The sequence below is a fragment of the Salvelinus alpinus genome, chromosome 13, assembly GCF_045679555.1.
Source record: "Salvelinus alpinus chromosome 13, SLU_Salpinus.1, whole genome shotgun sequence".
Taxonomy (NCBI): Eukaryota; Metazoa; Chordata; class Actinopteri; order Salmoniformes; family Salmonidae; genus Salvelinus; species Salvelinus alpinus.
In genome coordinates, this window is record NC_092098.1 from 48,143,641 (window position 1) to 48,169,646 (window position 26,006).

The 26,006-nt window shown below is 44.4% G+C and overlaps 1 protein-coding gene across 4 annotated transcripts in view; it reads left to right on the forward strand.

Moving 5' to 3' along the window:
• The first annotated feature begins 15 nt into the window (after positions 1-15).
• afap1l1b (actin filament associated protein 1-like 1b) overlaps positions 16-26,006 on the forward strand; it is a 30,717-nt gene continuing 4,726 nt past the window's right edge. The window contains exons 1-13 of one of the 4 annotated variants that reach the window (XM_071339634.1): positions 16-174; positions 17,687-17,812; positions 18,401-18,484; positions 18,615-18,694; positions 18,787-18,970; positions 19,174-19,272; positions 19,392-19,606; positions 19,772-20,044; positions 21,379-21,493; positions 22,146-22,301; positions 22,969-23,180; positions 23,318-23,463; positions 23,709-23,781. In XM_071339634.1, coding sequence (XP_071195735.1) covers positions 117-174; positions 17,687-17,812; positions 18,401-18,484; positions 18,615-18,694; positions 18,787-18,970; positions 19,174-19,272; positions 19,392-19,606; positions 19,772-20,044; positions 21,379-21,493; positions 22,146-22,301; positions 22,969-23,180; positions 23,318-23,463; positions 23,709-23,781 — 1,821 coding nt within the window. In that variant the 5' untranslated portion in view covers positions 16-116. Of the gene's footprint in view, positions 175-1,514; positions 1,698-14,087; positions 14,228-17,686; positions 17,813-18,400; positions 18,485-18,614; positions 18,695-18,786; positions 18,971-19,173; positions 19,273-19,391; positions 19,607-19,771; positions 20,045-21,378; positions 21,494-22,145; positions 22,302-22,968; positions 23,181-23,317; positions 23,464-23,708; positions 23,782-26,006 lie in introns of those variants that run through there. The other 3 variants (XM_071339632.1, XM_071339631.1, XM_071339633.1) reach the window with 3 other exon arrangements.

Consider the following 26,006-nt stretch of genomic DNA (forward strand, 5'->3'; position numbering starts at 1 on the left):
CGAGCAGATGAGGTAAACTCGCGTCTGTGACTGACTCGTTTCTGTGTGTCACTTACGCCACACATGGGTCCACGTCGTGTAGCCAGCCTACTGCGGCGCAAACTTGTGCAAAATAAATGAACGTCAAAGAAGACGCGGATTGGAAAACACACATGGATACCAGTAGTGTTAACTGTAAGTAACTGTCCTATTTCTAACACAATGGCATGAAATGAATAGCGAAAACTGTTGAAGTATTAGTAAACTATTGAAGTAAAGTTTGGACATCTACCTGTCTCTGTGACTGACATGTCGGGGTTGATGCCTCTATTGTTGATGAATTGAGGAGTTGGATCATATCGCAGTAAAGTTGAATCGGTGCAGACATGCTGTGTGAATTGAACAAGATTTCGGCGTGTTTCAGGGAAGTGATGCAATCTGATGCTAACAGAGTACCTGTGGGAAGCTGCGCTGGAAGCGCGAAGGGTTACATCTGGGTCTCTGTCTGCGCATCAAAATGCACTGAGGGAGAAATGTATTATTTATTTATTTATATCAGAGTGCTTTGAGAGATTTTTTTGTTGTTAAATTACAAAAACCGTTTTTTCATACTTGGAAATAAAATGCGTTTTCCAATAGCCTACACATAATATTAAAATGTTATTTTTATTTCGATGTTTTTAACAAATGTATTGTCATAATTTGAATAAGAAATGCCTAGTTTAGGAGAAAACCTTTATCTTTTTGCTGTGTTATTATAATGCATCCTGTGTCCACCTCTCATCCTACTCTGCATCATTGTTATGGACCTTGACCTATCAGTGTTTCCTAGTCTTCCCCTTCCTCTCTCTACCGCCTGTCCTCTGTGTTCTGCTAGTTGAAGGCTAGGCCAAGGATGACTATTTATGACTGGAGTGAAAACCAACTACCTCACTCTGCATCCAGGATGTCAGTCCAGCTGCATGCACCATGCACAATCACCAGGAAAAAACACCCATTATCCATGTATGCTGTTTGTTTCTATCCTGTGTGTGTGTGTGTGTGTGTGTGTGTGTGTGTTACATGCATACTATCTCCTAAGCTACATTTAAATGAATAATTTCTGTCCCTCTTAATGCCTCATTGACAAAATAGGCAGACGAAGCACAAAGACACGCATTCCTCAGTGACCTACATGTTGCATATCTAATGTGCTTTGCTAAGCTATGTTCTAGCTACAGTACATTCCCTGGCCTGTACTGTCTTTGCACATTTGTGTTTTAGTCATTTAGTTCAGAGAAGTACATTCAGTTCCCACGGTCTCTCCTCTGTACACTAGCTCAACAGAACCTGGTAGCGTGAGACACGATGGAGAGTTATGTTATGGTGGGAAGATTAATGTTAGGACATAGACAAACACGTTATCCAGGTTCCACCTCCACACTCCATTCCCCCAGGGGGGGGCAACCTTGTCCTGGTGCTGAGCCTACTTAATAAGCACTTCGGGTGCCGCCAATTAAGGTGATCAGTCAGAGTGCCAGCTTGGAGAGCTGTGAGGTTGCTGATTGGTTTAGTGGCCATGAGGCCTTTCGTTTGGTTTTGAATCTTTAGTTTGGGCATGCCTCCTTGTAGCTTCCTTTTTGTACATATTGATGTTTCGTCACCATCTGAACAAATAACAATCCACTTGGACTGGCCAACCAAGAGGTCAAGAGAGACAGAGCTGGCCCTGAACCAAGGTAGGGTTGGGAGAGACAGAGCTGGCCCTGAACCAAGGTAGGGTTGGGAGAGACAGAGCTGGCCCTGAACCAAGGTAGGGTTGGGAGAGACAGAGCTGGCCCTGAACCAATGTTGTGGTCTCCCTTGGCACATGTACATTCAACACATACGCTGATTTCTCACATAAATGCACACATTCATTCAGGTTACTAGGCCTAGAACCCAAAGATGAAGAGTGTAAAAAAATAAATATATATATACTGTATGATCTGTAGGCTAGTTGGGTTTCGTTACCAGTTAGTACCTTCGTACCTGTGGGACAGTTTAGAGGAGAAGTCTTTGCGGGTGTTGGCTAGGAATATGACTCATCCGAGACTTCAGAACATTCTTGTCCTCCTTTCTATATTTTACAACCTGCTCTGAGCTCAAAGGCTTATTGTTCCTCTTTGGAAGACATTTGGAGAGGTCCAGTTATTAACATATGGAAAACATTAATAACTAAACAATCACTCCCACCATATGACCCATTACAATAAATATGTGATTCATGTTATCCTTGTGTGGATTTGATCCAAATAAAAGAAGCTTGACACAAAGATCTCCAACTACACACTGAGAGAAGTGCACACTCACTTGGGGAACATCAATACATATTCATGTAAAAACACATCAAAGCAGAGCTGTGTTTAACTTGGATGTAAAAGTGGACGAGATGTCTCACAGGATGAGGGCTTTGGGTAAACATTTATAGTGCTTGTTGATTTAGGAATGTATACCGAGTGTGATCTGCTCTGTGGCGTATGAAAAGATACAATTTTCATACATCAGTATAGGATTCTGTGGTTTATGGAAAGGTCTTTCCCTCTGAATCTGCTGAATGAGTATAATTTCTCCCTATGACAATCTGTGTAACAGCACTTACGGTGGTCCTGTCCCTCCCCGACCACGTGGACTGACTAGAGAAAAACGGCTCCTACTTATAGAATATACACCAACCGTGCACGGGGTAGGTGAATTCTGACAGTTGTACAGTATTTTGGTGGAGATGGTGGAGGAGACATTGAGTGGGTCTGGATTAAGACCCTTCTTCAAGCCCTGCACATGACACACTCCTATAAATACCCTGCGACGCAGAGACAAAGCCCCCAGTCTTCTGCTGCTCATAAGGCCTGATGGGCCACACAGGCCTAACACTGTCTGTCTCACGCACTGGAATGCCTGCTGAGACCAGACTGACCAACAACATCTCTTTCTCACTTACTCACACACATACAGTTGAAGTCAGTTACTCAGACCTGAGCCTCAACTTTCAGTACCCTAATCTATGAATTGCATTCAGGATGACACATTTTGTCCACAACAGTCCTTGTAGAGTACAAACAGGACTTAATCCATGAGTAGTTTCAACTACAGCAACTGGTAATTGCTTTGTTGTGCACTGATCAATGAGCTGCTTGATAAGCTATAACATTGACGTCATCTCATGGACATTAATGTTTCTAAAGACCAGTTTGTGAGTAATACTGTTAGGCATGTTATGCAGACCAAATACACTGAAGAAATATAAACAGAACATGTGTAACTGGGAGAGGACACGAACGCTGAGATGGGAGTTGAGAACCGCGCCAAGCTGGAGGCCAGGCTACGCCACCTAGAGGAGAAGGGAATCAGAAGAATCAGTGGAACAGGCAAAGCCATGGCGAAGTCTGACAAATACCAACACAAGAGTGACGTGAAGGTGTACGACCCCTCCGGAGACTCCACCCTCCCCTCCGTTTCCAAGAAGAGGAAGTTTGAGGAGGTGGAGGAAGAGGTGGCCACACCGGTGACAGTCAAACCCAAGAAACCCAAAAAAGAACCGGTGGAAGAACCAGAGGCGTCAACGGCAGCAGGAGAAACTCCCAAGAAGAAGAAAAAGAAGTCCAAGAAAGCCGAGGCGATGGACGTAGAGGAAGAGGAGGCGCCCGTCTCTCCCACAGAGGAATCGTCAAAGAAGAAGAAGAAGAAGAAAAAGGTGAAGGAGGAAGAGGGAGAATAATCTGGTCGGGGAGAAACTGTATTATATTAGGACTTTTAGTCGCTCTCTTGTAAGTCGCTCTGGATAAGAGCGTCTGCTAAATGACTTAAATGTAAATGTAAAAGTCGGAAGTTTACATACATTTAGGTTGGAGTCATTAAAACTCGTTTTTCAACCACTCCACAAATGTCTTGTTAACAAACTATAGTTTTGGCAAGTCGGTTAGGACATCTACTTTGTGCATGACACAAGTCATTTTTCCAACAATTGTTAACAGACAGATGATTTCACTTATAATTCACTGTATCACAATTCCAGTGAGTCAGAAGTTTACATACACTAAGTTGACTGTGCCTTTTAAACAGCTTGGAAAATCCCAGAAAAGGATGTCTTGGCTTTAGAAGCATCTGATAGGCTAATTGACATCATTTGAGTCAATTGAAGGTGTACCTGTGGATGTATTTCAAGGCTTACCTTCAAACTCAGTGCCTCTTTGGTTGACATCATGGGAAAATCCAAAGAAATCAGCCAAGACCTCAGAAAAACAATTGTAGACCTCCACAAGTCTGGTTCATCCTTGGGAGCAATTTACAAATGCCTGAAGGTACCACGTTCATCTGTACAAACGATAGTACGCAAGTATAAACACCATGGGACCACGCAGCCGTCATACCGCTCAGGAAGGAGACGCTGTCTCCTAGAGATGAACGTACTTTGGTGCGAAAAGTGCAAATCAATCCCAGAACATCAGCAAAGGACCTTGTGAAGATGCTGAAGGAAACGGGTACAAAAGTATCTAAATCCACAGTAAAACGAGTCCTATATCGACATAACCTGAAAGGCCGCTCAGCAAGGAAGAAGCCACTGCTCCAAAACCGCCATAAAAAAGCCAGACTACGGTTTGCAACTGCACTTTTTGGAGAAATGTACTCTGGTCTGATGAAACAAAAATAGAACTGTTTGGCCATAATGACCATCATTATGTTTGGAGGAAAAAGGGGGAGGCTTGCAAGCCAAAGAACACCATCCCAATCGTGAAGCACAGGGGTGGCAGCATCATGTTTTGGGGGTGCTTTGCTGCAGGAGGGACTGGTGCACTTCACAAAATAGATGGCATCATGAGGCAAGACAAATATGTGGATATATTGAAGCAACATCTCAAGACATCAGTCAGCAAGTTAAAGCTTGGTTGCAAATGGGTCTTCCAAATGGACAATGACCCCAAGCATACTTCCAAAATTGTAGCAAAATGGCTTAAGGGCAACAAAGTCAAGGTATTGGAGTGGCCATCACAAAGCCCTGACCTCAATCCTATAGAACTGAAAAAGTGTGTGCGAGCAACAACAATTTAACAATTTAAAGGCAATGCTACCAAATCCTAATTGTATGTAAACTTCTGACCCATTGGGAATGTGATGAAAGAAATAAAAGCTGAAATAAATCATTCTCTCTACTATTATTCTGACATTTCACATTCTTAAAATAAAGTTGTGATCCTAACTGACCTAAGACAGGGAATTTCTACTAGGATTAAATGTCAGGAATTGTGAAAACTGAGTTTAAATGTATTTGGCTAAGGTGAATGTAAACTTCCGACTTCAACTATATATATATATATATGTGTGTGTGTGTGTATGTATGTATGTATGTATGTATATATATACGTGTACATGTGTAACGGCAGAGTGAAAGACTGTTAAGTTGATTATGAATAGGGATGTAAGAGCTGAACTGGTCTTTGTCTGAGAGTGGCCTGCCACAGTTTGACACCGGGGCCTGTTGAGCGGAAATCAAAGCTGCCCATCTAAAGGGACTCTGTGTGCTGCCCCCCCCAAGGTCAGGGCCCTAGCAGGGGAGGCTGAGAGACTGACTGGGCTGGGGTTTTACCATGGTCGTAGACGGGAGTTGAGCTGAACTGACCCTTCTCTAACCTCGGAATGTCACGGATAGCCAAGGTCGTAGAATAACGATAAAAGACAGAGCTGTTAGAGAGATTTTATGAGTTATTTCAACTCCCTCCTCAACTCTCTCAAAATGCCCCAGAAAAGCCATTTCACAACCATCCTGTAGAGAAGTTTGGGTTGTTTTTCTGCAACTGTGACTCCCATGGCGGCCTGACCTAGGTCTCATTACTGGGTCTTCAGTCAAGGAGTCTCTACACAACACCAACACAGACAAGAAACATGGCAGTAAGGTCTAAAACAAGTTTTGTGAGGGAAAAGCGGGGAGCGAGTATTAGGACAATCATTCTCTCTTGGGGTCAGTCTGATCCTCCAGACAGAGGAGGTCCGGTAGTTTCTATCATGGCTGAGCATCCAGACAGAGGAGGTCCGGTAGTTTCTATCATGGCTGAGCCTCCAGACAGAGGAGGTCCGGTAGTTTCTATCATGGCTGAGCCTCCAGACAGAGGAGTTCCGGTAGTTTCTATCATGGCTGAGCCTCCAGACAGAGGAGTTCCGGTAGTTTCTATCATGGCTGAGCCTCCAGACAGAGGAGTTCCGGTAGTTTCTATCATGGCTGAGCCTCCAGACAGAGGAGGTCCGGTAGTTTCTATCATGACTGTGCAGCTGATAATAGGGCTGGCCTCTGCAGAGCATTGTCATCAACTTCCTGTTGATGTGCAGCTTGTGTTCTCCTCTAAATAAACAGTTCCGTGTTGAAATTTTGGCAGAGCAGCAACCTGAATTTTAAACTGAGACATTCTCAATAACAACGCAGAAGGTAAAAATAGTCGATGCTATGGTGTGTTTATCTTGCAATGTGGCGGTGGTGTCTTGACAATGTGGGTGTGGCCAAAGTACATTTTTAGTAGACTCCCTGATGACACAAAGTCCCACTGACCAGTTGAAACCTGGACCTCCTCTGGGAGATGGATGTTCTCAGGCGGTATCTTCCCGAACCTGTCTTATAATGCATGGAGGAATGGGCTCAACAGACTTGAGCCACGTCTGTTCTCATTGCCTTTGATTTCCTGAAGTGCTGTGGAATCATTGCTATGTAATGACAATGTCATCCTCCTAGACTCTGTCCTTCCCTTCCCTCTCAGTGCTGTGGCCTGTTGTCTCTCTCAGATCTGTGATTGACCCAGTCCAACTTTTTGTTGTCTTCAGAATTTAATTTCACCCTCCCTCCCATGTGGTCTCCATATGACCAGGCTCCGGGTGCACAAAGGCCCTCTCTATGAGTCATTCCTCAGCCCTCGGTGAGTGTGATGAACAGCAAGCCTCTCGCCACAACAGCTGCTGTGCATCTTCAGCGAGAGTCGGTCCTTGGCCGTGCACTGCCCTGTAGGGAGGACATGGCAGGTCAAACCAGACCACATAGCTCTCTCTCCTCCTAGACTACAGACCATTTGTTGTGTGCAGAGACGTCTCACTAAGCTCTGGTCCGGAGAGCCTACCACTGGACAGAAAGTAAATATAGAGTAATGTGATACCATTTAAGACTCAGAGATCAGCAGATCTTTTATATACGATGCGGAGGTAAAATAATGTGAAGGGATGAAGGCAGTGGATGGTGACGATGAAGTGAATTTGGGTGCTTGTAGGAACGAGTGTAGATTACAGGAATAGGAAGCAGAAGGTTGAGGTTGATAGAAGCTGCTGTCGTCAGCCTAGACGGGAAACCACAGCTGCAGGACATATCCTTTTACCCATAATGCCAATGGATGCCTCTGGACCGCACAGCTGCGTCCCTTCGCCCCTGCACATATCAGCCGTGATGTGTGTTTTGAGTGAATGTTTGGTTGTTTTTTGTTCTAGTTTGTAACATTGCATTGTCCCCCTTTCTTCAAGAGTATTGTCATTGTCTAATTTTGTCCCTTGTCTGCACAATGGTGTATTGTTAGGGTGCGGAAAGGCTGAGTGCAAAGAGCTTGAAGGAAGGCTCAGGACAAGCTCTCCTCTGTAGGATGGATCTGTTTTAGTGGAGACATTACTGTTGTGACTACCTCTTGGAGCTGTCTACATTGGCTCTGTTACCACCAATATGTATGGTATTATAACATCAGACAGCCTCTAAGGGTTTAATCTGTATCGCGGAAGAGCCCGTGGTAAAATTGAAAGGTAATTTACGATTGTGTGACATATGCAGCGTTTACTGTGAACGCAGTCTCCGCGAACGCGGGAACATTGCCTTTACAATTCAACAGAGCTATAACGCGGATCTGATACTTCTGCGATGAGGATTGACTCCAGCCCTAAGAGGCTGTCGGATGTTCATGGTAGCGTGAGTGCTTGTAAGTTTGCTGATTTTGTCTTGTACTGTAAGCCAGCTCTGACTATACTGGAATAGTTCTCAGGCGTGGGGAGGGAAAGGAGAGAGTACATGTCAAATTTTATGATCTAAGCTGACAGCTCTGTGATCTGGGAGTGTTGACAGTTGGCAGGCGAGGCTTTGTTGACCCTGAACTCAGAACCACGGCAGGGGTCATAGTGTTCAATCACACTGTGTGGGTGTGGCTGCAGGGGTCATAGTGTTCAATCACACTGTGTGGGTGTGGCTGCAGGGGTCATAGTGTTCAATCACACTGTGTGGGTGTGGCTGCAGGGGAACGTCACTAGAGGCCTCTCTGAGCACTGTGACTCAACTAAAGGGCAAATCCACAGAAATGGAATTGCGCTGAGACTCAGATTTTTCCATCAAACGTTGATTTCAAAGTATAACAAACCATACAAACTCTATGCACAAGGAATTCTTTTAACAATTTACACTGAATATTTGACACAAAAACACTTACTGGAAGAACTGTGAAGACGCAACGTTTCATGAAACTCTCGACGAAACGGTTCTTGTGCTGACGTTGCTTCCAGAGGCAGTTTGGAACTCGGTAGTGAGTGTTACAACTGAGGACAGACGTGCTCCAGCACTCAGCGGTCCTGTTCTGTGAGCTTGTGTGGCCTACCACTTCGCGGCTGAGCCGTTGTTGCTCCTAAAGGTTTCCACGTCACATTAACAGCACTTACAATTGACCGGGGCAGTTGGAAGTCACTAAGATAGCTCTTCAGTAAGGCCATTCTACTGCTAATTTTAGTCTATGGCGATGCATGGCTGTGTGCTCGATTTTATACACCTGTCAGCAACGGGTGTGGCTGAAATATCAGAATCCACTAATTTGAAGGAGTGTCCATATATCTCACACACACAGTGCATTCGGAAAGTGTAAATCCCCTTCACTTACTGTAGTTCAATAATAGATTAGTAGATCATAGCTGACACCTCCTTCTTTCTGCAGACATCTTTGAATCTTAATTCGGCGTAGATCCTTTTGTCGTTGTTGCTGCTAGACGTTACATTTTTTTGTACATGCATACATTGTGCATTTGGAAAGTATTCAGACCCCTTGACTGTTTCTACACACAATACCCCGTAATGACAAAGCAAAAACAGGTTTTTATACATTTTTGCAAATTTATAAAAAAATAAAAAGCTGAAATATCACATTTACATAAGAATTCAGACCGTTTACTCAGTACTTTGTTGAAGCACCTTTGGCAGCGATTACAGCCTCAAGTCTTCTTGGGTATGATGCTAAAAGCTTGGCAAACCTGTGTTTGGGGAGTTTATCCCATTCTTCTCTGTAGATCCGCTCAAGCTCTGTCAGGTTGGATGGGGAGTGTCGCTGCACAGCTATTTTCAGGTCTCTCCAGAGATGTTCGATCCGGTACAAGTCCGGGCTCTGGCTGAGCCACTCAAGGACATTCAGAGACTTGTCCCGAAGCCAATCCTGCATTGTCTTGGCTGTGTGCTTGCAGTGTTTGTTCTGTTGTAAGGTGAACCTTTGCGCCAGTCTGAGGTTGTGAGTGCTCTGGAGCAGGTTTTCATCAAGGATCTCTCTGTACTTTGCTCTGTTCATCTTTCCCTCAATCCTGATTAGTCTCCCAGTCCCTGCCGCTGAAAAATGTCCCCACAGCATGATGCTGCCACCACCATGCTTCACCGTAGGGATGGTGCCAGGTTTCCTCCAGACGTGACGCTTGGCATTCAGGCCAAAGAGTTCAATCTTGGTTTCATCAGACCAGAATATCTTCTTTCTCATGGTCTGAGAGTCTTTGGTGCCTTTTGGAAAACTCCAAGGAGGCTTTCATGTGTCTTCTACTGAGGAGTGGCTTCCGTCTGGCCACTCTGCCATAAAGTCCTGACTAGTGGAGTGCTGCATAGATGGTTGTCCTTCTGGAAGGTTCTCCTGTCTCCACAGAGGAACTCTGGATCTCTGTCAGAGTGACCATTGGGATCTTGGTCACCTCCCTGACCAAGGCCCTTCTCCCCCAATTGCTCAGTTTGGCCGGGCGACCAGTCTTGGTGGTTCCAAACTTCTTCCATTTAAGATTGATGGAGGCCACTGTGTTCTTGGGGACCTTCAATGCTGCAGACATTTTTTGGTACCCTTCCCCAGAGCTGTGCCTCGACACAATCCTGTCTCGGAGCTCTACGGACAATTCCTTCGACCTCACGGCTTGGTTTTGCTCTGACATGCACTGTCAATTGTGGGACCTTATATAGACAGGTGTGTGTCTTTCCAAATCAAATTTTGCAAACATTTCTAGAAACCTGTTTTCGCTTTGTCATTATGGGGTACTGTGTGTAGATTGATGAGAAAAAATATGATTTAATACATTTTAGAATAAGGCTGTAATGTAACAAAATGTGGAAAAAGTCAAGGTGTTTGAATACTTTCTGAATGCACTGTACATAGGGCAGCAGCCTCTAAGGTGCAGGGTTGAGTAACCGGGTGGTAACCGGCTAGTGACTAAGTTCAAGACAGGATACTGGGTGGAGCTAGTGATGGTTATTTAACAGTCTGATGGCCTTGAGAAAGAAGCTGTTTTTCAGTCTCTCTGTCCCCGCTTTGATGCACCTGTACTGACCTCGCCTTCTGGATGATAGCGGGGTGAACAGGCAGTGGCTCAGGTGGTTGATGTTCTTGATGATCTTTTTGGCCTTCCTGTGACATCGGGTGCTGTAGGTGTCCTGGAGAGCAGGCAGTATGCACCCGGTGATGCGTTGTGCAGACCACACCACCCTCTGGAGAGCCTTGTGGTTACGGGCGGTGTAGCTGTCTTACCAGGCGGTGATACAGCCCGACAGAATGCTCTCAGTTGTACGTTTGTGAGGGTCTCGGCTGTCTTAAAGATATGTGGGTTTTTTGGTAACAGAATTACAATTACAAGGCAATGTTTCTTAAACTTACAGAAGGCAGAAAAATGGTTCCAAAACTAAATATAAGTGTTGATATTACCTGGCAGGGGTTTTTACTTCATTTATTGTGTTTTGATGCATATCTAATATAAAAATTAAAAAAAGTTTTCTTGTTGATGTTTTCTAAGACCCCTTTTCCATCTGTTTGACCAGAAATCAACTGTAAAATGGTTGAGGTGTGTGTGTGTGTGTGTGTGTGTGTGTGTGTGTGTGTGTGTGTGTGTATATATACCTTAATTTCCAAAGAACAGCTTTTAATTTAACACAGGATTTGACATGCTGCTATGAACTTCACGTTGGTGCTCATTGGTCATTTTACATGGAAACGACCTAAAGCAGCTGCTGCACCAGGATCTCCCAGACTGGCTGACACACTTCCCAGAGATGTCCGAGCAGAGGGCGCAGGGGAGTGGGCGTCTGGGCGAGAGGGGTGTGGGGCTGGAGGTTTGAGGGTGTTGCATGGGAAACAGGGCGAGCGGGCCCCTCTCTGGCCCTGGCAGTAGGGGTTCAGACAGACAAGTGACCCCTGGAAACCCGGGGCAGTGGAGTTGTGATTTCACCCCACACCGCTCCAATAACACACACATCCTACAGCACCGCTCCAATAACACACACATCCTACAGCACCGCTCCAATAACACACACATCCTACAGCACCGCTCCAATAACACACACATCCTACAGCACCGCTCCAATAACACACACATCCTACAGCACCGCTCCAATAACACACACATCCTACAGCACCGCTCCAATAACACACACATCCTACAGCACCGCTTGGCCTGCTTCTGCTCCGCTCCCATTTTTCTATTTCCTCCTACAGTATGTCTATGCTCTCTCGCTCGACTAGCTCTCTAGTGAGAGATGATGATCACACACATCTATGTTGTTTAGCAGCAGAAATATAGGTTTTTTATTATTTTGTTTGGGTCCATTTCCTTGTTTTCAAGAGGAAGGAAACCAACCATTCTCTGTGGAAACCATCTGCTGCCCTTTTTTAAACGTCTCTCAATGAATTAGAGATTCAATCTGCTGCCCTTTTTAAACGTCTCTCAATGAATTAGAGATCCAATCTGCTGACTATGAGAAAATAAGTCAGCATTCATTAGCTACACGTACAGTTTCTCTAAAGTGACACTCAAATAACAAGATCACAAGTCTTAAAAAAAAAAAGGGGGGAAACAACCAGAGCAGTGAGGCTGATTCATGTGAAGCTCTCTGCTATGCCTGAGTGTTGATGCTAGTCGCGTGACGTGCTGTACTGCTGCGAATGCATTGGCAGGTATTTTGCTCAGTTCAGTCGGTGGCTCTCTGGGGTCTCCACGGTTTCCTAGTGTGTCCAGCTGTAGCCATGAGGACGTGTCAGTGTGGTGAGCAGAGAGGGAGACGGAGAGAGGCAGAAGAGTCAAGGTCACTGGATCAGCCGCACCCCCCGGATATCCCCTCTGGAGGGAAGAACCCAACCCAACACTATTCCTGTTGAATGGAAACCTTTTACTGACTGACTATGCATGTATTGAGACTTCCATTGTGGTTTCTTTGATATCATCCAGTGATGTCATTTAATTGCCAGCCCCCCCCCCCGCCAATCCCTTTTAGCAGTTTCCACCTCTAGAGACTAAGGTTGCAAAGGAGGAGTATATACTGGAAACGTTCAACGTTTACCAGTGAACTACCAACATTTTTGTATCTTTCAAGGATTTTATGTATTTTATCTCACAACATCTAGTTGCCCTTTTTAAGGTACTTCACATTTGTACAGGTGTCTGTTAATATCTCTGGCCCTCTGTGTGGCCTTATCACATGGAAAATATGTCAAATAATTCAGTAAGATTTTCAAATAAAAATTGAATGACAAAGCTGTAAATGAATACTTTTGTTTAATGAAGGTTTCAACATGAAATATCCTTTTTATATATATATATCTCTTTTTTTACACATTTATTTTACTATGTTAGTATGTGTATGTTGTCAATGTTTTGGTGTCAAAATGGTGGCAGCTGTGAAGGTCAATAGTTGGAAGAGTTGCAGAGTTAATTGTAAATAATACCATTGTTGATTAGATGCTTTTTTTCATTAATTAGGCTATTTTCTTTTTAACCATATGGTCTATCTACTAGAAACTCATGGACACGGATAGAAAAAATGAATACTATATATATGAATAAATTGCTTAAGTGACTCAAGATTATCAAAGTTATGATAGATTTTCTGTTAATTACCAAAATTACTGACGATTCTGGTAACATTGGTAAACTACCGGTAGGTTTACAATCGTACTAGAGACCCAACCCTGAGAAGTGGAACCCTTCAAAGACAAGTAGATGAAATTTAAAGATTGTGTGTGACGTCTCAGATGGGCAGAGACTGACAGACAGAGAGACTGACAGACAGAGAGACTGACAGACAGAGAGACTGACAGACAGAGAGACTGACAGACAGAGAGACTGACAGACAGAGAGACTGACAGACAGAGAGACTGACAGACAGAGAGACTGACAGACAGAGAGACTGACTGACAGAGAGACTGACTGACAGAGAGACTGACTGACAGAGAGACTGACTGACAGAGAGACTGACTGACAGAGAGACTGACTGACAGAGAGACTGACTGACAGAGAGACTGACTGACAGAGAGACTGACTGACAGAGAGACTGACTGACAGAGAGACTGACTGACAGAGAGACTGACTGACAGAGAGACTGACTGACAGAGAGACTGACTGACAGAGAGACTGACTGACAGAGTGACTGACTGACTGACTGACAGAGTGACTGACTGACTGACTGACTGACTGACTGACTGACTGACTGACTGACTGACTGACAGAGTGACTGACTGACTGACTGACAGAGTGACTGACAGAGTGACTGACAGAGTGACTGACAGAGTGACTGACAGAGTGACTGACTGACAGAGTGACTGACTGACTGACTGACTGACTGACAGAGTGACTGACTGACTGACAGAGTGACTGACTGACTGACAGAGTGACTGACTGACTGACAGAGAGAGAGACTGACTGACTGACAGAGAGACTGGCTGACAGAGAGACTGGCTGACAGAGAGACTGACTGACAGAGAGACGAAGTAGAGCGAGTAGAGGAGTGGGGGTGTAACAGCAGGAGAGTAAATTCTTTGAGCCCAGCCCACTAGATACCACAATACCAGGGTAGGAGTGAGCGAGGGAGGGTGTGAGTTAAATGACTGTGTTGAGAGCTCTGCAATCATCCAGAGACGAGCACAGCTGATGTGTGGATTACCACAGCATTTCTCACTGGAGCTGTTTTTGGAAAATGGTGGGCTTTCTTCATCTTCAGCTGTTGAAGCCGGTAAGCAACCAAATCGACTGCATGCTTGTATTATACTGTCTTGGCAGCCTCTCTCTTAGTGGGCTGTGTGGGTTGTGTTTGTCCTAGTCTCTCAGGACTGTAACATTTGAATTGGAGATGGTGTAGATAATGGGATTGGTCTTATGGTTGGTTCTACTGAGTACTGGATCTCCACTTCCTGACTATTGAGAACATCCACACATTATCTCTGAAGTTGACCCTGACTACTTTTCGGACAGTTATGTTTTGACAGGGCCAGTTCATTTCCATTCCTTGATATTCAGAGAGGGGATATGTTATTACAGAGATGTTTACTGTGACCGACCGCCTCGTTTCCGTCTTATGTAGCAAAGTTTGAAATTGTGTTTTTTTACATTGGATAAAAGTAGATTCAAAGCTAGAAAATGGTATATCATACACAGCAGTCGAGGAACAAATGGGAAAGTAGTTCAGCTTTGAAAATTGATCAACTTTTGCGAAAATGGCTTTTGAATAATTTGGGACACCTACCGGAGAGCTCTTCTTTGTCTACACCTATTAAGTATTGTTCACACCCTCTTAAGCCTTAGCCCCATCCATCTCTTTAAGGATACACGTGAGGCCATGTGCTAAACAGTGAGTACGGTAGTGTACTACCAAAGATTTCAAGACTCGAGACTGGTTTCTACTACGTCTATTGACATGTCTGTATACAGTTGTCGCAATGACATCACGAACATCAAACTTGTCATTGTTGTTATGAAACAGTATAAACACAAAAATGACAGGCTGCATGACATCAGCAGCACGGTGGTCCAAAACAGCATAACTGGTGAATTTCAACACCAATAAACCCATTAGTTTAAACATGTATTATGTATATGTCAATCTAACAAACCATGCAACTTTCTGAACCATATTTTTGTTTAGTTTCTAGCTTGTTAGAAGGTGTAAACGGTACAATGAAATGGTTACTTGCATAGTGGAGTCTTGTGTTTAGACATGTAGCTAGCTAGCTAAACAATGAACCATAATCCCAACTCCTAACGTTACTATCCTCCATGTATCTACAGTTAGCTAAAGCTAACCAACTAGCTAGGTTTTAACTAGCTCGCTAACATTAGGCTATAACTAGCAATACAAATTTCTCTGAGATACGGATGACATTACTACACAGATCATACACATAATGCTAGTGAGCCAGCCAGCTAACGTTAGCTAGCTAACAGTACGCTTTTATAAATTACTTTCTGGCAACACTAGAAACGTATAATATCTGAAAATGTAGCTAGCTAGACTCTCTTACCCGTATACATGGATGAACGCTTCTCCCTCTGTCACGGTTGCCACGGTTGCCCTTAGCTTGAAGATGTAATCCAGTCAGGTGTTTTATACAACAGCCTTCTGTGTTCTCTTTTTGACTCCCTCCGCATTTGCAATCAAATGCCTCCTTAGCGATCATATTGTGAAGAGCCTTAGCAACAGTTGTGCAGATATCTTTCAAAAAAGCTGCTTTCGAAAGGATTACCTACACATACTGAGCAGCTCATGTGATAGACAGAAGCGTGCTACGTGGCAGACCAATCCGAACTCGTCTCTCGGCATGTCCAGCCCATCCATTATCTCAGCCAATCATGGCTAGTGCAAAGGTTCCTGTCTTTTTCCTGACATGTCACTGATACGACTGTTCCAATAAGCTGACCAGGAAACCTCTGACTTTCTGACCAGCCCAGACGTTGCGGCACCCCACTTCTAAACAACTCTAACTGGACTGTATTCAGAGGGTTGTGAAGTCATCTGAAATCATAGTGACTGTGCTGAACTTGTTTACTCTTGTTTGATAGGTAAGGGTTGTATGGTGTTATTACAGAGTAACTTCTGCAACAAAGGCAGGAAGCCAAGAAAGCAGACATTTTCCAATGGGATTCTGAGAGGTCATGACTGTGCTAACATAACCTTACAGTTAGCCTTGTTTCTACATGAAGACCTCTGCTCACAAAGCACTTCAGGGCTACGTTTTGAAGCTGATCAGTTTGTTGCTGTGGGTGGAGAAATAAAACACCTAGACCGACAGGTAGAGACAACAACCTTCAGCACTAAAGCTACAAAAACATATTCTACTGAAACCTGGTGTCCAGGTAAAACATCTCTCACTTCCAGAGACCTCAAAGAAAAACAGGTAGGCCTAGTCCTGAGATTACTGCCTACAAAGTCATCGGTGTGTGTGTGTGTGTGTGTGTGTGTGTGTGTGTGTGTGTGTGTGTGTGTGTGTGTGTGTGTGTGTGTGTGTGTGTGTGTGTGTGTGTGTGTGTGTGTGTGTGTGTGAGAGATGCTCCTCTCCAGGGGAGCCCCAGTGCCTGGTGGTACGGCAATCTCCTCTCAGCTCCAGGAATGCCCCACTACAGATAAGATAAATAACTTATCACCAGGGGAGCTGTTAAACAGATGTTTCTGTGTAATGAAATGGTCCTGTCATGGGTTTGAGGGTGCTGTGCTGGGACCCTCTCATCACAATGCCAGGAAGATAGGTTGATAAATCAAATCTCAAATGTTATTGGTCGCATACACATATTTAGCAGATGTTATTGCGGGTGTAGGGAAATGCTTGTGTTCCTAGCTCCAACAGTGCAGTAATATCTAACAATTAGAGTTTTACACGTGGAAAACATTATCTTGAGGTTGATATGTGGAAATCCATCCAAAATGTGGAGTTCCTTTCTTTGGACACTTGAGTTCTGCAGGGATTGACATTAGCTAAGGGTTGCTGCCCGGGGCAAGGGACCTGAGCAGTTATGCAAGTTGAGTCTGAATGCAAAGATTTGCAGTGGTCTGGTCTTTCTGGTTCCTCCCCTGTGTGTAGGTGAAAATACTCTCCATTTCCGGGCAGGTGATCATCGGGCTTCTTTAGGGCAACAAACTACTCCTGACTTGCCCAATGGGAGAGAGCCTTCCAGACCGTAATGTCAATCCCTGGTTCTCCTTTTGTGACAGGCTGATGAAACTCTATCACACCTGTTTATTGCATTAAGCCGCCAGATCCCACATTGTGATTATTTTGTCTGGGTTCTTCCAGACGCAGGCCAATCCAACCAGATGTCTGAGGTTAGCTCCACCCATAACCACTTGTGTTGTCAACACAGTTGAATAGGGCCTCAGCATATTATGAAGCGAGCTTGATTGTTGAGTTGGAAAGCAGTAGTAATGAACTAACCCTTTATACATTCTTACCAGCGCTGACTTTACTGATAGTTACTTTGAGGAAAAATGTACTTACTATGACTCTCTGTGATATATGGTTGTTTCGCCTAGCTATCTAAGTCCATCTGCTAAATTACTAAAATGTAAAAGTAATGAGTCTTTACCATCACCATTGATAGATTTGCTCAGGAATTGACATCATATTGTAGAATTACTTGAAACTGTCACTCATTGTTTCAGACATGACCTGTGACCTGTGTTGTTCTTCTTCTCTCCTCGCAGCGATGGAGCACCTGGTGAGTGAGCTGAACATGCTGCTGAAGCTGCTGGACCATGAGAGTGTGAGCGAGGCCACAGCGGAGAAGATGAGCGCGATCCGGAGCCTGCTGGGGCAGCTGCAGCCATCAGGTAGGGGTGTGTGTGTGTGTGTGTGTGTGTGTGTGTGTGTGGACGTGTGTGGACGTGTTTAACTATTCTTGTGGGGACCAGAAGTCCCTACAAGAATAGTAAACGAACAAAAAGTTGACCAGCTGGGGACATTTTGTTAGTCCCCACAAGGTCAAATGCTATTTCTAGGGGGTTTAGGGTTAAGGTTAGAATTAGTGTTAGGGTTAGAATTAAGTTAAATATTAAGGTTAGGAGCTAGGATTAGTTGTAGGGTTAGGGTTAGGAGCTAGGGTTAGGTTTAGGGTTAGGGTAAGAGTACGGGTTAGGATTATGGTTAGGTTTAGGGTTAGGGGTTAGGGAAAATAGGATTTTGAATGGGACTGAATTGTATGTCCCCACAAGGTTAGCTGTACAAGACTGTGTGTGTGTGTGTGTGTGTGTGTGTGTGTGTGTGTGTGTGTGTGTGTGTGTGTGTGTGTGTGTGTGTGTGTGTGTGTGTGTGTGTGTGTGTGTGTGTGTGTGTGTGTGTGTGTGTGTGTGTGTGTGTGTGTGAGAGAGGGCACGGAGAGTGTGTTTATTTATTTATTTACATTCTCTTCTCTGTTAAAGTGAATGGATCAGACTTCATATACATGAACACTTCCCTTTACGGAAATGGCACCAGCTTTGTGGAATCCCTGTTTGAGGAATTTGGTGAGTTAAATACCATGTCTGTATTATTTCATATAGAAGAATAAGGACTTTCTAGACGATGCTACTATAGAGTAAACAACGATATGAACAGTCATTCTTTAGTGATGTGTATATTACATTGTCCCAACAGACCTGAATGAGCTCAGTGCCTCCCCAGAAGAACTGAAGGAACCGGTAGAGGAGGAAACCCCTAAAATACCGCCCTCTAAAGTGAGCCTTTTTGACAGTACTGTATAAATGCATCAGAACTTTGTCAATAACACTTTTGTTTATTGAATTTCTCCTAACGTTAATTCCCCCAGAGTCCCACTGACACCCCGCCTCCTCTGCCAACCACCCCTCCCCCGGAGGACTATTATGAGGAGGCAGTGCCCCTGGATCCAGGCACGGTGACCCAATACATCACCACCAACATCACCAAACGCAGTCACACGTCCTCCCTGCCGTCACCTATTCATAACCACCCCAACTCACTGTCCATACACGGTACACAACACGGGAGAATGGAGGGGAGGACAGGCTCATAGTAATGGCTGGAATGGAACCGTATCAAACGCATGCGTTTGTGTCAATACCGTTCCATCCATTACTATGAGCCTGTCCTCATCAGTTAAGGTGCCACCAGCCTACTGTGCTACACACTCTTACTGTTTGGTTATCTCTGATCTGTGTCCCCTGCTTCCTTCTAGTCAGCGCAAGTCCCCCAAATTCCATTGAAGATGCATATTATGAGGATGCTGACAATAATTACCCCACCACCCAAATCAATGGCCCGCACAAGAACTCATGTGAGTATGAATGAAATCATAGCAGCCGGTTGAGATCAATGTGTACTCGATGCTACTACATCTGTATGTTCTGAGGGGAGGAGGAACCACCTTATCCGTTGTCCTTTGTTGTTCTCCAGACGCTGATTCAGACGCGCTGAGCAGCTCCTATGAATCGTATGACGAGGAGGATGAGGAGGCGAAGGGCCAGGACAGGACTAGTCAGAGGTGGCAGTCAGAGGAGAACTCGGTGGGCCCCATGAAGGATTGTCGTATCTGTGCCTTTCTGCTGCGCAAGAAACGCTTCGGCCAATGGGCCAAACAGTTGACGGTCGTCCGTGACAACAGATTACAGGTAGGGCAACTGGGCCTTTTCTGCAGTCTGTGTTTATTATTAAAAGTTTATTACACATCAGGCCTGATCTAATTGAGACACATTTAGATATTAGAAGTGATCTGCAGTAAAGTCAATTGTAATTTAAAGAAATAAACAACTATTTTTCTGTGTCTTCCTCTGCAGTGCTACAAGAGCATCAAAGACAGAAGCCCTCACATTGAGCTGCCGCTGAACCTGTGTAACGTCATCTACATTCCCAAAGAAGCTCGCCGCAAGAAACACGAGCTGCGTTTCTCCCTGCCTGGTGGAGAGGCCTTGGTGCTGGCTGTCCAGAGCAAGGAGCAGGCGGAGCGATGGCTCAAGGTGATCCGGGAGGTGGCCAGTCAAGCCACCAGCAGTGAAGGATTAGAGGGCTCATCCTCTCCTATGATCCAGAGGAAGATAGAGCTGGACAAGGTGCGTCTCCCTTCAGTAACCCTGCTAGATACCATACTCAGTCTATAAGCCTGTAACCCAACACAGCCTCCTGTGTCTGCACTGCACAGACCCTATGGGCCCCTTATCCTCTTTCACTCAAACTGACTCAGACAACCTGGGACTGGTGTTTCCACAAGCTATGTTTTACATACTGCACATAACCATGCTACAGTAAGTAACCAGAGAGAATGAAAGCAGTTCAGTAAATATCCATACAGAATGAAAGCAGTTCAGTAAATATCCAGACAGAATGAAAGCAGTTCAGTAAATAACCAGACAGAATGAAAGCAGTTCAGTAAGTAACCAGACAGAATGAAAGCAGTTCAGTAAGTAACCAGACAGAATGAAAGCAGTTCAGTAAATAACCAGACAGAATGAAAGCAGTTCAGTAAATAACCAGACAGAATGAAAGCAGTTCAGTAAATAACCAGACAGAATGAAAGCAGTTCAGTAAGTAACCAGACAGAATGAAAGCAGTTCAGTAAATAACCAGACAGAATGAAAGCAGTTCAGTAAGTAACCAGACAGAATGAAAGCAGTTCAGTAAATAACCAGACAGAATGAAAGCAGTTCAGTAAATAACCAGACAGAATGAAAGCAGTTCAGTAAATAACCAGACAGAATGAAAGCAGTTCAGTAAGTAACCAGACAGAATGAAAGCAGTTCAGTAAATAACCAGACAGAATGAAAGCAGTTCAGTAAGTAACCAGACAGGTCAGACAGACAGACAGACAGACAGACAGACGGACGTCCACCCTGTTTGACCCCCCCTCACCTTCTAATGTATCACTACCTGATCTGTATCAGTTCATTGATAGTGTGTTTACTCAGAGAAGGGGTTGATGCTCTAATGCTGCCTTCTGACTGTTAAAAACAGCTGACTGTGAATAGTCTCGTAATCAGCAACTGAAACTCCACATAGAGGAAAACAGAGCCATTCTATTATAGCCTAAATGTATGGCTGTGGACAGAGGGACTGTGGAACCCATTTCAGGATTATTCTAAGACGGTAATGTTTTTTGGTAATTTTTTTCAAGCAGTGTACCACAGTGTGTATGTCCTAGCTGGAAATCTTTCTCTCATTGCTGTGTGTGTGTGTGTGTGTGTGTGTGTGTGTGTGTGTGTGTGTGTGTGTGTGTGTGTGTGTGTGTGTGTGTGTGTGTGTGTGTGTGTGTGTGTGTGTGTGTGTGTGTGTGTGTGTGTGTGTGTGTGTGTGTGTTACATGGATGTGTGTGTGTGTGTGTGTGTTACATGGATGTGTGTGTCCCAACTAACCTAATTCCCCCCCCCCCCCCCCCCTGTCTTCTCTCTAGTTACTAGGAGCTGACAAGCACACTGTAGTGTTGGTTGACAAGCACACCTCTGACTCTGACAGCGTGGCCACAGGTGACAACCTGCCCTCTGGTCAGCTCCGTGACAACTGTGAAGGTTAGGCCCCAATCTGCCTCAACATACCTGAACTTCCCTGGGTGTCTGGTTTCTACTGTTCTACTGTAGCTTTGTGTTTTACTAGTCTGTATTCTGAGATTCAAAAGACCACTTTTAGATACTCCATGTCATTTGTATTTTTATTTTAGAACCCTTTTTTAAACTGAGGCACAGGCCCAAGCAGATTGAAATGGAACACTATGTAGGGCAGTGGCTTTGCCAACCTCAAGACGGAGGAAAACATAGGGAATGAGAAAGTAGAGTGATCTATGTTCCTGAGTCAGAAGAGGGGTCAACGTTTGGATGTTTTACCTAAAGCAGATAAAAGACAGAGGAAGTGTGGCCCGGAGCAGAACCATCCTTCCTGCCCTCTTCCTGCCTTTGTCTCACAATGACATCATAGGACATACGTACACAAGGCAGAGAGGTAGCGCCTGGTCGAGAGAGCCCTGGGACTTCAAAACAAAATGTTTAGAAGCAATGAACTACATTTGCCTACATTGTTCAATTGCCAATACTGTGTGCCACATTGGAACATGAGCCTCCATTAAATAGCTAACATAAAGAGGCCCTTTCAAACACACAATACATGATCTAGTAAATGAGTCTTTTGTAAAGGACTCTGTGCTGACTCCGGTGTGTTTCTGTTTAGGGAAGGGGAAGAGGGGGGCGTTTTCAGAGCTGACGGGGTCTATGAGCAGAGCGGCTGGACGGAAGATCACCAGGATCATCAGTTTCTCTAAGAAGAAGCCTCCTCTCCCAGGAGACACTCTGTCCTCCTACCACCATGACGACAACCCTCGCTGTGGTGAGCACCCCGCATCCATGTCATACATATCTAGATTTTTTTTAACCCCTTTTTCTCCCCAATTTTGTGGTATCCAATTGGAGTCTTGTCTCATCGCTGCAACTCCCGTACGGACTCGGGAGAGGCGAAGGTCGAGAGCCGTGAGTCCTCCGAAACACAACCCCGCCAAGGCTCACTGCTTCTTGACACAATGCCCACTTAACCTGGAAGCCAGCCGTACCAATGTGTCGGAGGAAACACTGTACACCTGGCGACCGTGTCAGCGTGCACTGCGCTCGGCCCGCCACAGGAGTCGCAAGTGCGCGATGGGACAAGGACATCCCTGCCGGCCAAACCCTCCCTAACCCGGACAACGCTGGGTCAATTGTGTGCCACTCCATGGGCCTCCCGGTCGCGGCCGGCTGCGACAGAGCCTGGGCTCTAACCCAGAATCTCTAGTGGCACAGCTAGCACTGTGATGCAATGCCTTAGACCACTGCGTCTCTCGGGAGGCCATCCATGTCATATATGACATGTTCATCCCACAGTCATAATCTCTGGGCTGGTATTTAGTATGTTACTACTAGTCTGTTGTCTTCCCACCTTTTTAAAAGCTGTTATTTTCATTTCTACTGCTCCATGTAATTACCTTTTTTTCTGTAAAGTATTGATGTGTTCCTGTCCTCAGGTTATCTAAATCTACTGCTGAGCCAGTGTTGGAGGGAGAGATGGTGCTGTGTGAGGAGTGGAACACTGTACCTTCACAAAGACCGGGGCGACCTGAGTACTCACGTCAGAGCTGTGGTCCTCCATGGGGCTGAGGTCATACCTGGTGTAGGGCCCAAGCACCCCTTCGCCTTCCGCATCCTGCAAGGAGGCAACGAGGTGGCTGCCTTGGAGGTATGTTTGTGCGTGTATATGTAGCCCAATGTCCCCTGTCCCTTGACCAGTCTCTCCGGTCTGTCTCGTGGGTTCTAGTCCCCTTTGGGATTAGTGCCATGTGGTGATTGATGTAAGTGTCTCTGTCTGTCCAACAGGCCAGCTGTTCAGAAGAGATGGGCCGCTGGCTGGGGGTTCTGCTGGCAGAGTCTGGCTGTGCCACCAGCCCTGAGGCTTTGCACTACGACTATGTAGACGTGGACACCATCACTAGCATCACAGACGCAGCAAGACACTCCTTCCTGTGAGTCTGAGGCTGGGGTAATTTCCAAATGCTTAAAAGGCTTTATATTTTAAGGGGAGTACATTTATAATGCCAGATGGTCATGGGGGTAAATGCTTGTCTCTTTTGAAATGCTGAATCAGTTTTACCATTTGGAGGTTTTCATCAAGGTACCAACATTTTACCACCGGTATTTTGACAATTCTACCAGGGTCTACTGTATGGTTGTTATGATATCACAATGCTAGCCTCTTCCTGTCCCATAGATGGGCTACCTCCTCCAGCAGCGCCTCGACAGACTCCAGAACGTATGACGAGGTTCCTTATGAGAGCATATTGGTGAGGAGATACGAATACTAAACATGTTTTAACTTGTTGACACATCATAATGATGAACTTTAATTTCATTTCATTTTGAAAGTGGGAAAGCTCCACACCCTTATTTTTTTGTGGGAAAGAAACCACATTTCAAGAAAAACAGGTTAACCAAACCCTATTGGCTGTGCGCGAGACAGCAGTATACCAGCAACCCCTGAACTGTAGCAAAAAAAAACAGGCTTCCTTTGGTTGAGATTCATATCTAAGGAATCCCCAGCTATGTGTTCACACCCATAACTGTAGCTGGAATCCTAAGGATCCAGTTGATGAATGATCTGTTCCTATATACTCCCATATCTCTCCACAGAATCAGGGAGTAGGAGTCAAAGGGATTTTAATTCTACAGCATTCTGAAGGCCTGCTGAATGCTGATAGGCTCCTCTGTGGGTATGTGGGAGGGTATAGACGACACTCCAGGGATGTGCTCTGAAAGTAGCTCATCGGAACTCATCTGAGTTGTGTATGGGACAGATCGAAATGTACTGGGGGAGGGGTGGTCCAAAATAGGGGAGGGTTGTCAAACTTTTATTTTTGCTTTAGGGGAGCGTTGTGTGTTTTTCTTTATTGGGCACGGGAGGGTAGTGCGTTTTTTCCCTGCTTCACATTTGCTCTTCTGCTTATATTTTCACTATAAACAATGACTTGACTGACTTTTGACATTACACTAAAGTTTAGAAATGTTTCTGAAGGTTTGGTATGGCTATTATTAAGCTTTAGCTACTGCAAGCCTAGGATATGAAGGCAGTGCGCCCTGACGCTCCAACTGACTCCCACAGTTGAACTTGAGGTGAGGAAGTCTGTTTCAGCCTTACCAGAGTTACTGCTATAATATAATGCTTATCTTTATACAATATATTCAGATAGAAAATGGACAAATTACCCTCCGTCTGTACGTCTATCTGTATAGCAGATGCAGTAGCCATCTGACATTAAGAAATGCACGTTGGTGGCATAGAAATATCCCGGCGGCCTGCTATCTTCAGTAGTGTAAAGTACTTAGGTAAAAATACTACTTATGTTGTTTTTGGGGGTATCTATACTTTACTATTTATATTTATATTACTTTACTATTTATACTTTACTATTTATAATGTTTTTCTTTTACTCCAAACAATTTCTGAAAAAGAAATGTACTCATTACATTTTGAATGCTTAGCAGGACAGGACAATGGTCCAATTCACGCACTTATCAAGAGAACATCCCTGGTCATCTACTGCCTCTGATCTGTCAGACTTACTAAACACAAATGCTTCATTTGTAAAGGATGTCTGAATGTCGGGGTGTGCCCCTGGCAACAACAAAAAAAAAAAGAATATCGTGCCGTCTGGTTTGCTTAATATAAGGAATTTGAAATGATGTATACTTTTTTACTTAAGTATATTTTAGCAATTACATTTACTTTTGATACTTAAGTATATTTTAAACCAAATACGTTTAGACTTTTATTCAGACTTTTCTTGAGTCATTTTCTAAGGTATGTTGACTTTCAATCAAGTATGACAATCAAGTACTTTTTCACCTCTCTCTCTCTCTCTCTCTCGCTCTCGCTCTCGCTCTCGCTCTCGCTCTCGCTCTCTCTCTCTCTCTCTCTCTCTCTCTCTCTCTCTCTCTCTCTCTCTCTCTCTCTCTCTCTCTCTCTCTCTCTCTCTCTCTCTCTCTCTCTCTCTCTCTCTCTCTCTGGGGTTAGGCCTAAGCTTCTCTTCCTTTATTTTTTTACTATTTTCTACATTGTAGAATAGTAGTGAAGACATCAAAACTATGAAATAACACACATGGAGTCATGTAGTAAACAAAAACAGACCGCAATGGAAATAAGTCCCCGACTTTATTGTGCAATCCCGGTCTCTTTCAAAAAATCGTTGTGTATATATTTATTTTTTAAACTGACAACTAAAATCAATCCAAACTGTTTAGCAGCCAAATGATGACTGAAAAGAAAAATCTGTTACAAAACACAAATGTTTAATGACATTCTGAGATTGTCAAGCCATGCCTTCGATACTGGGTAAACCTACAAGGTAGGGAGGGATGTATTTTCTGTTTGTCAATGTATTATGTTGTTGAAAACGGAAACCGAAGACTGTATGCTTTGTTTATTGGTTGTGTGGTGCATTGGCACAGAAACCTGTTGGTGGAAAATTCGTTGCGTGTGTTTTATATAATTGTAGATATGGCATCAAAATGT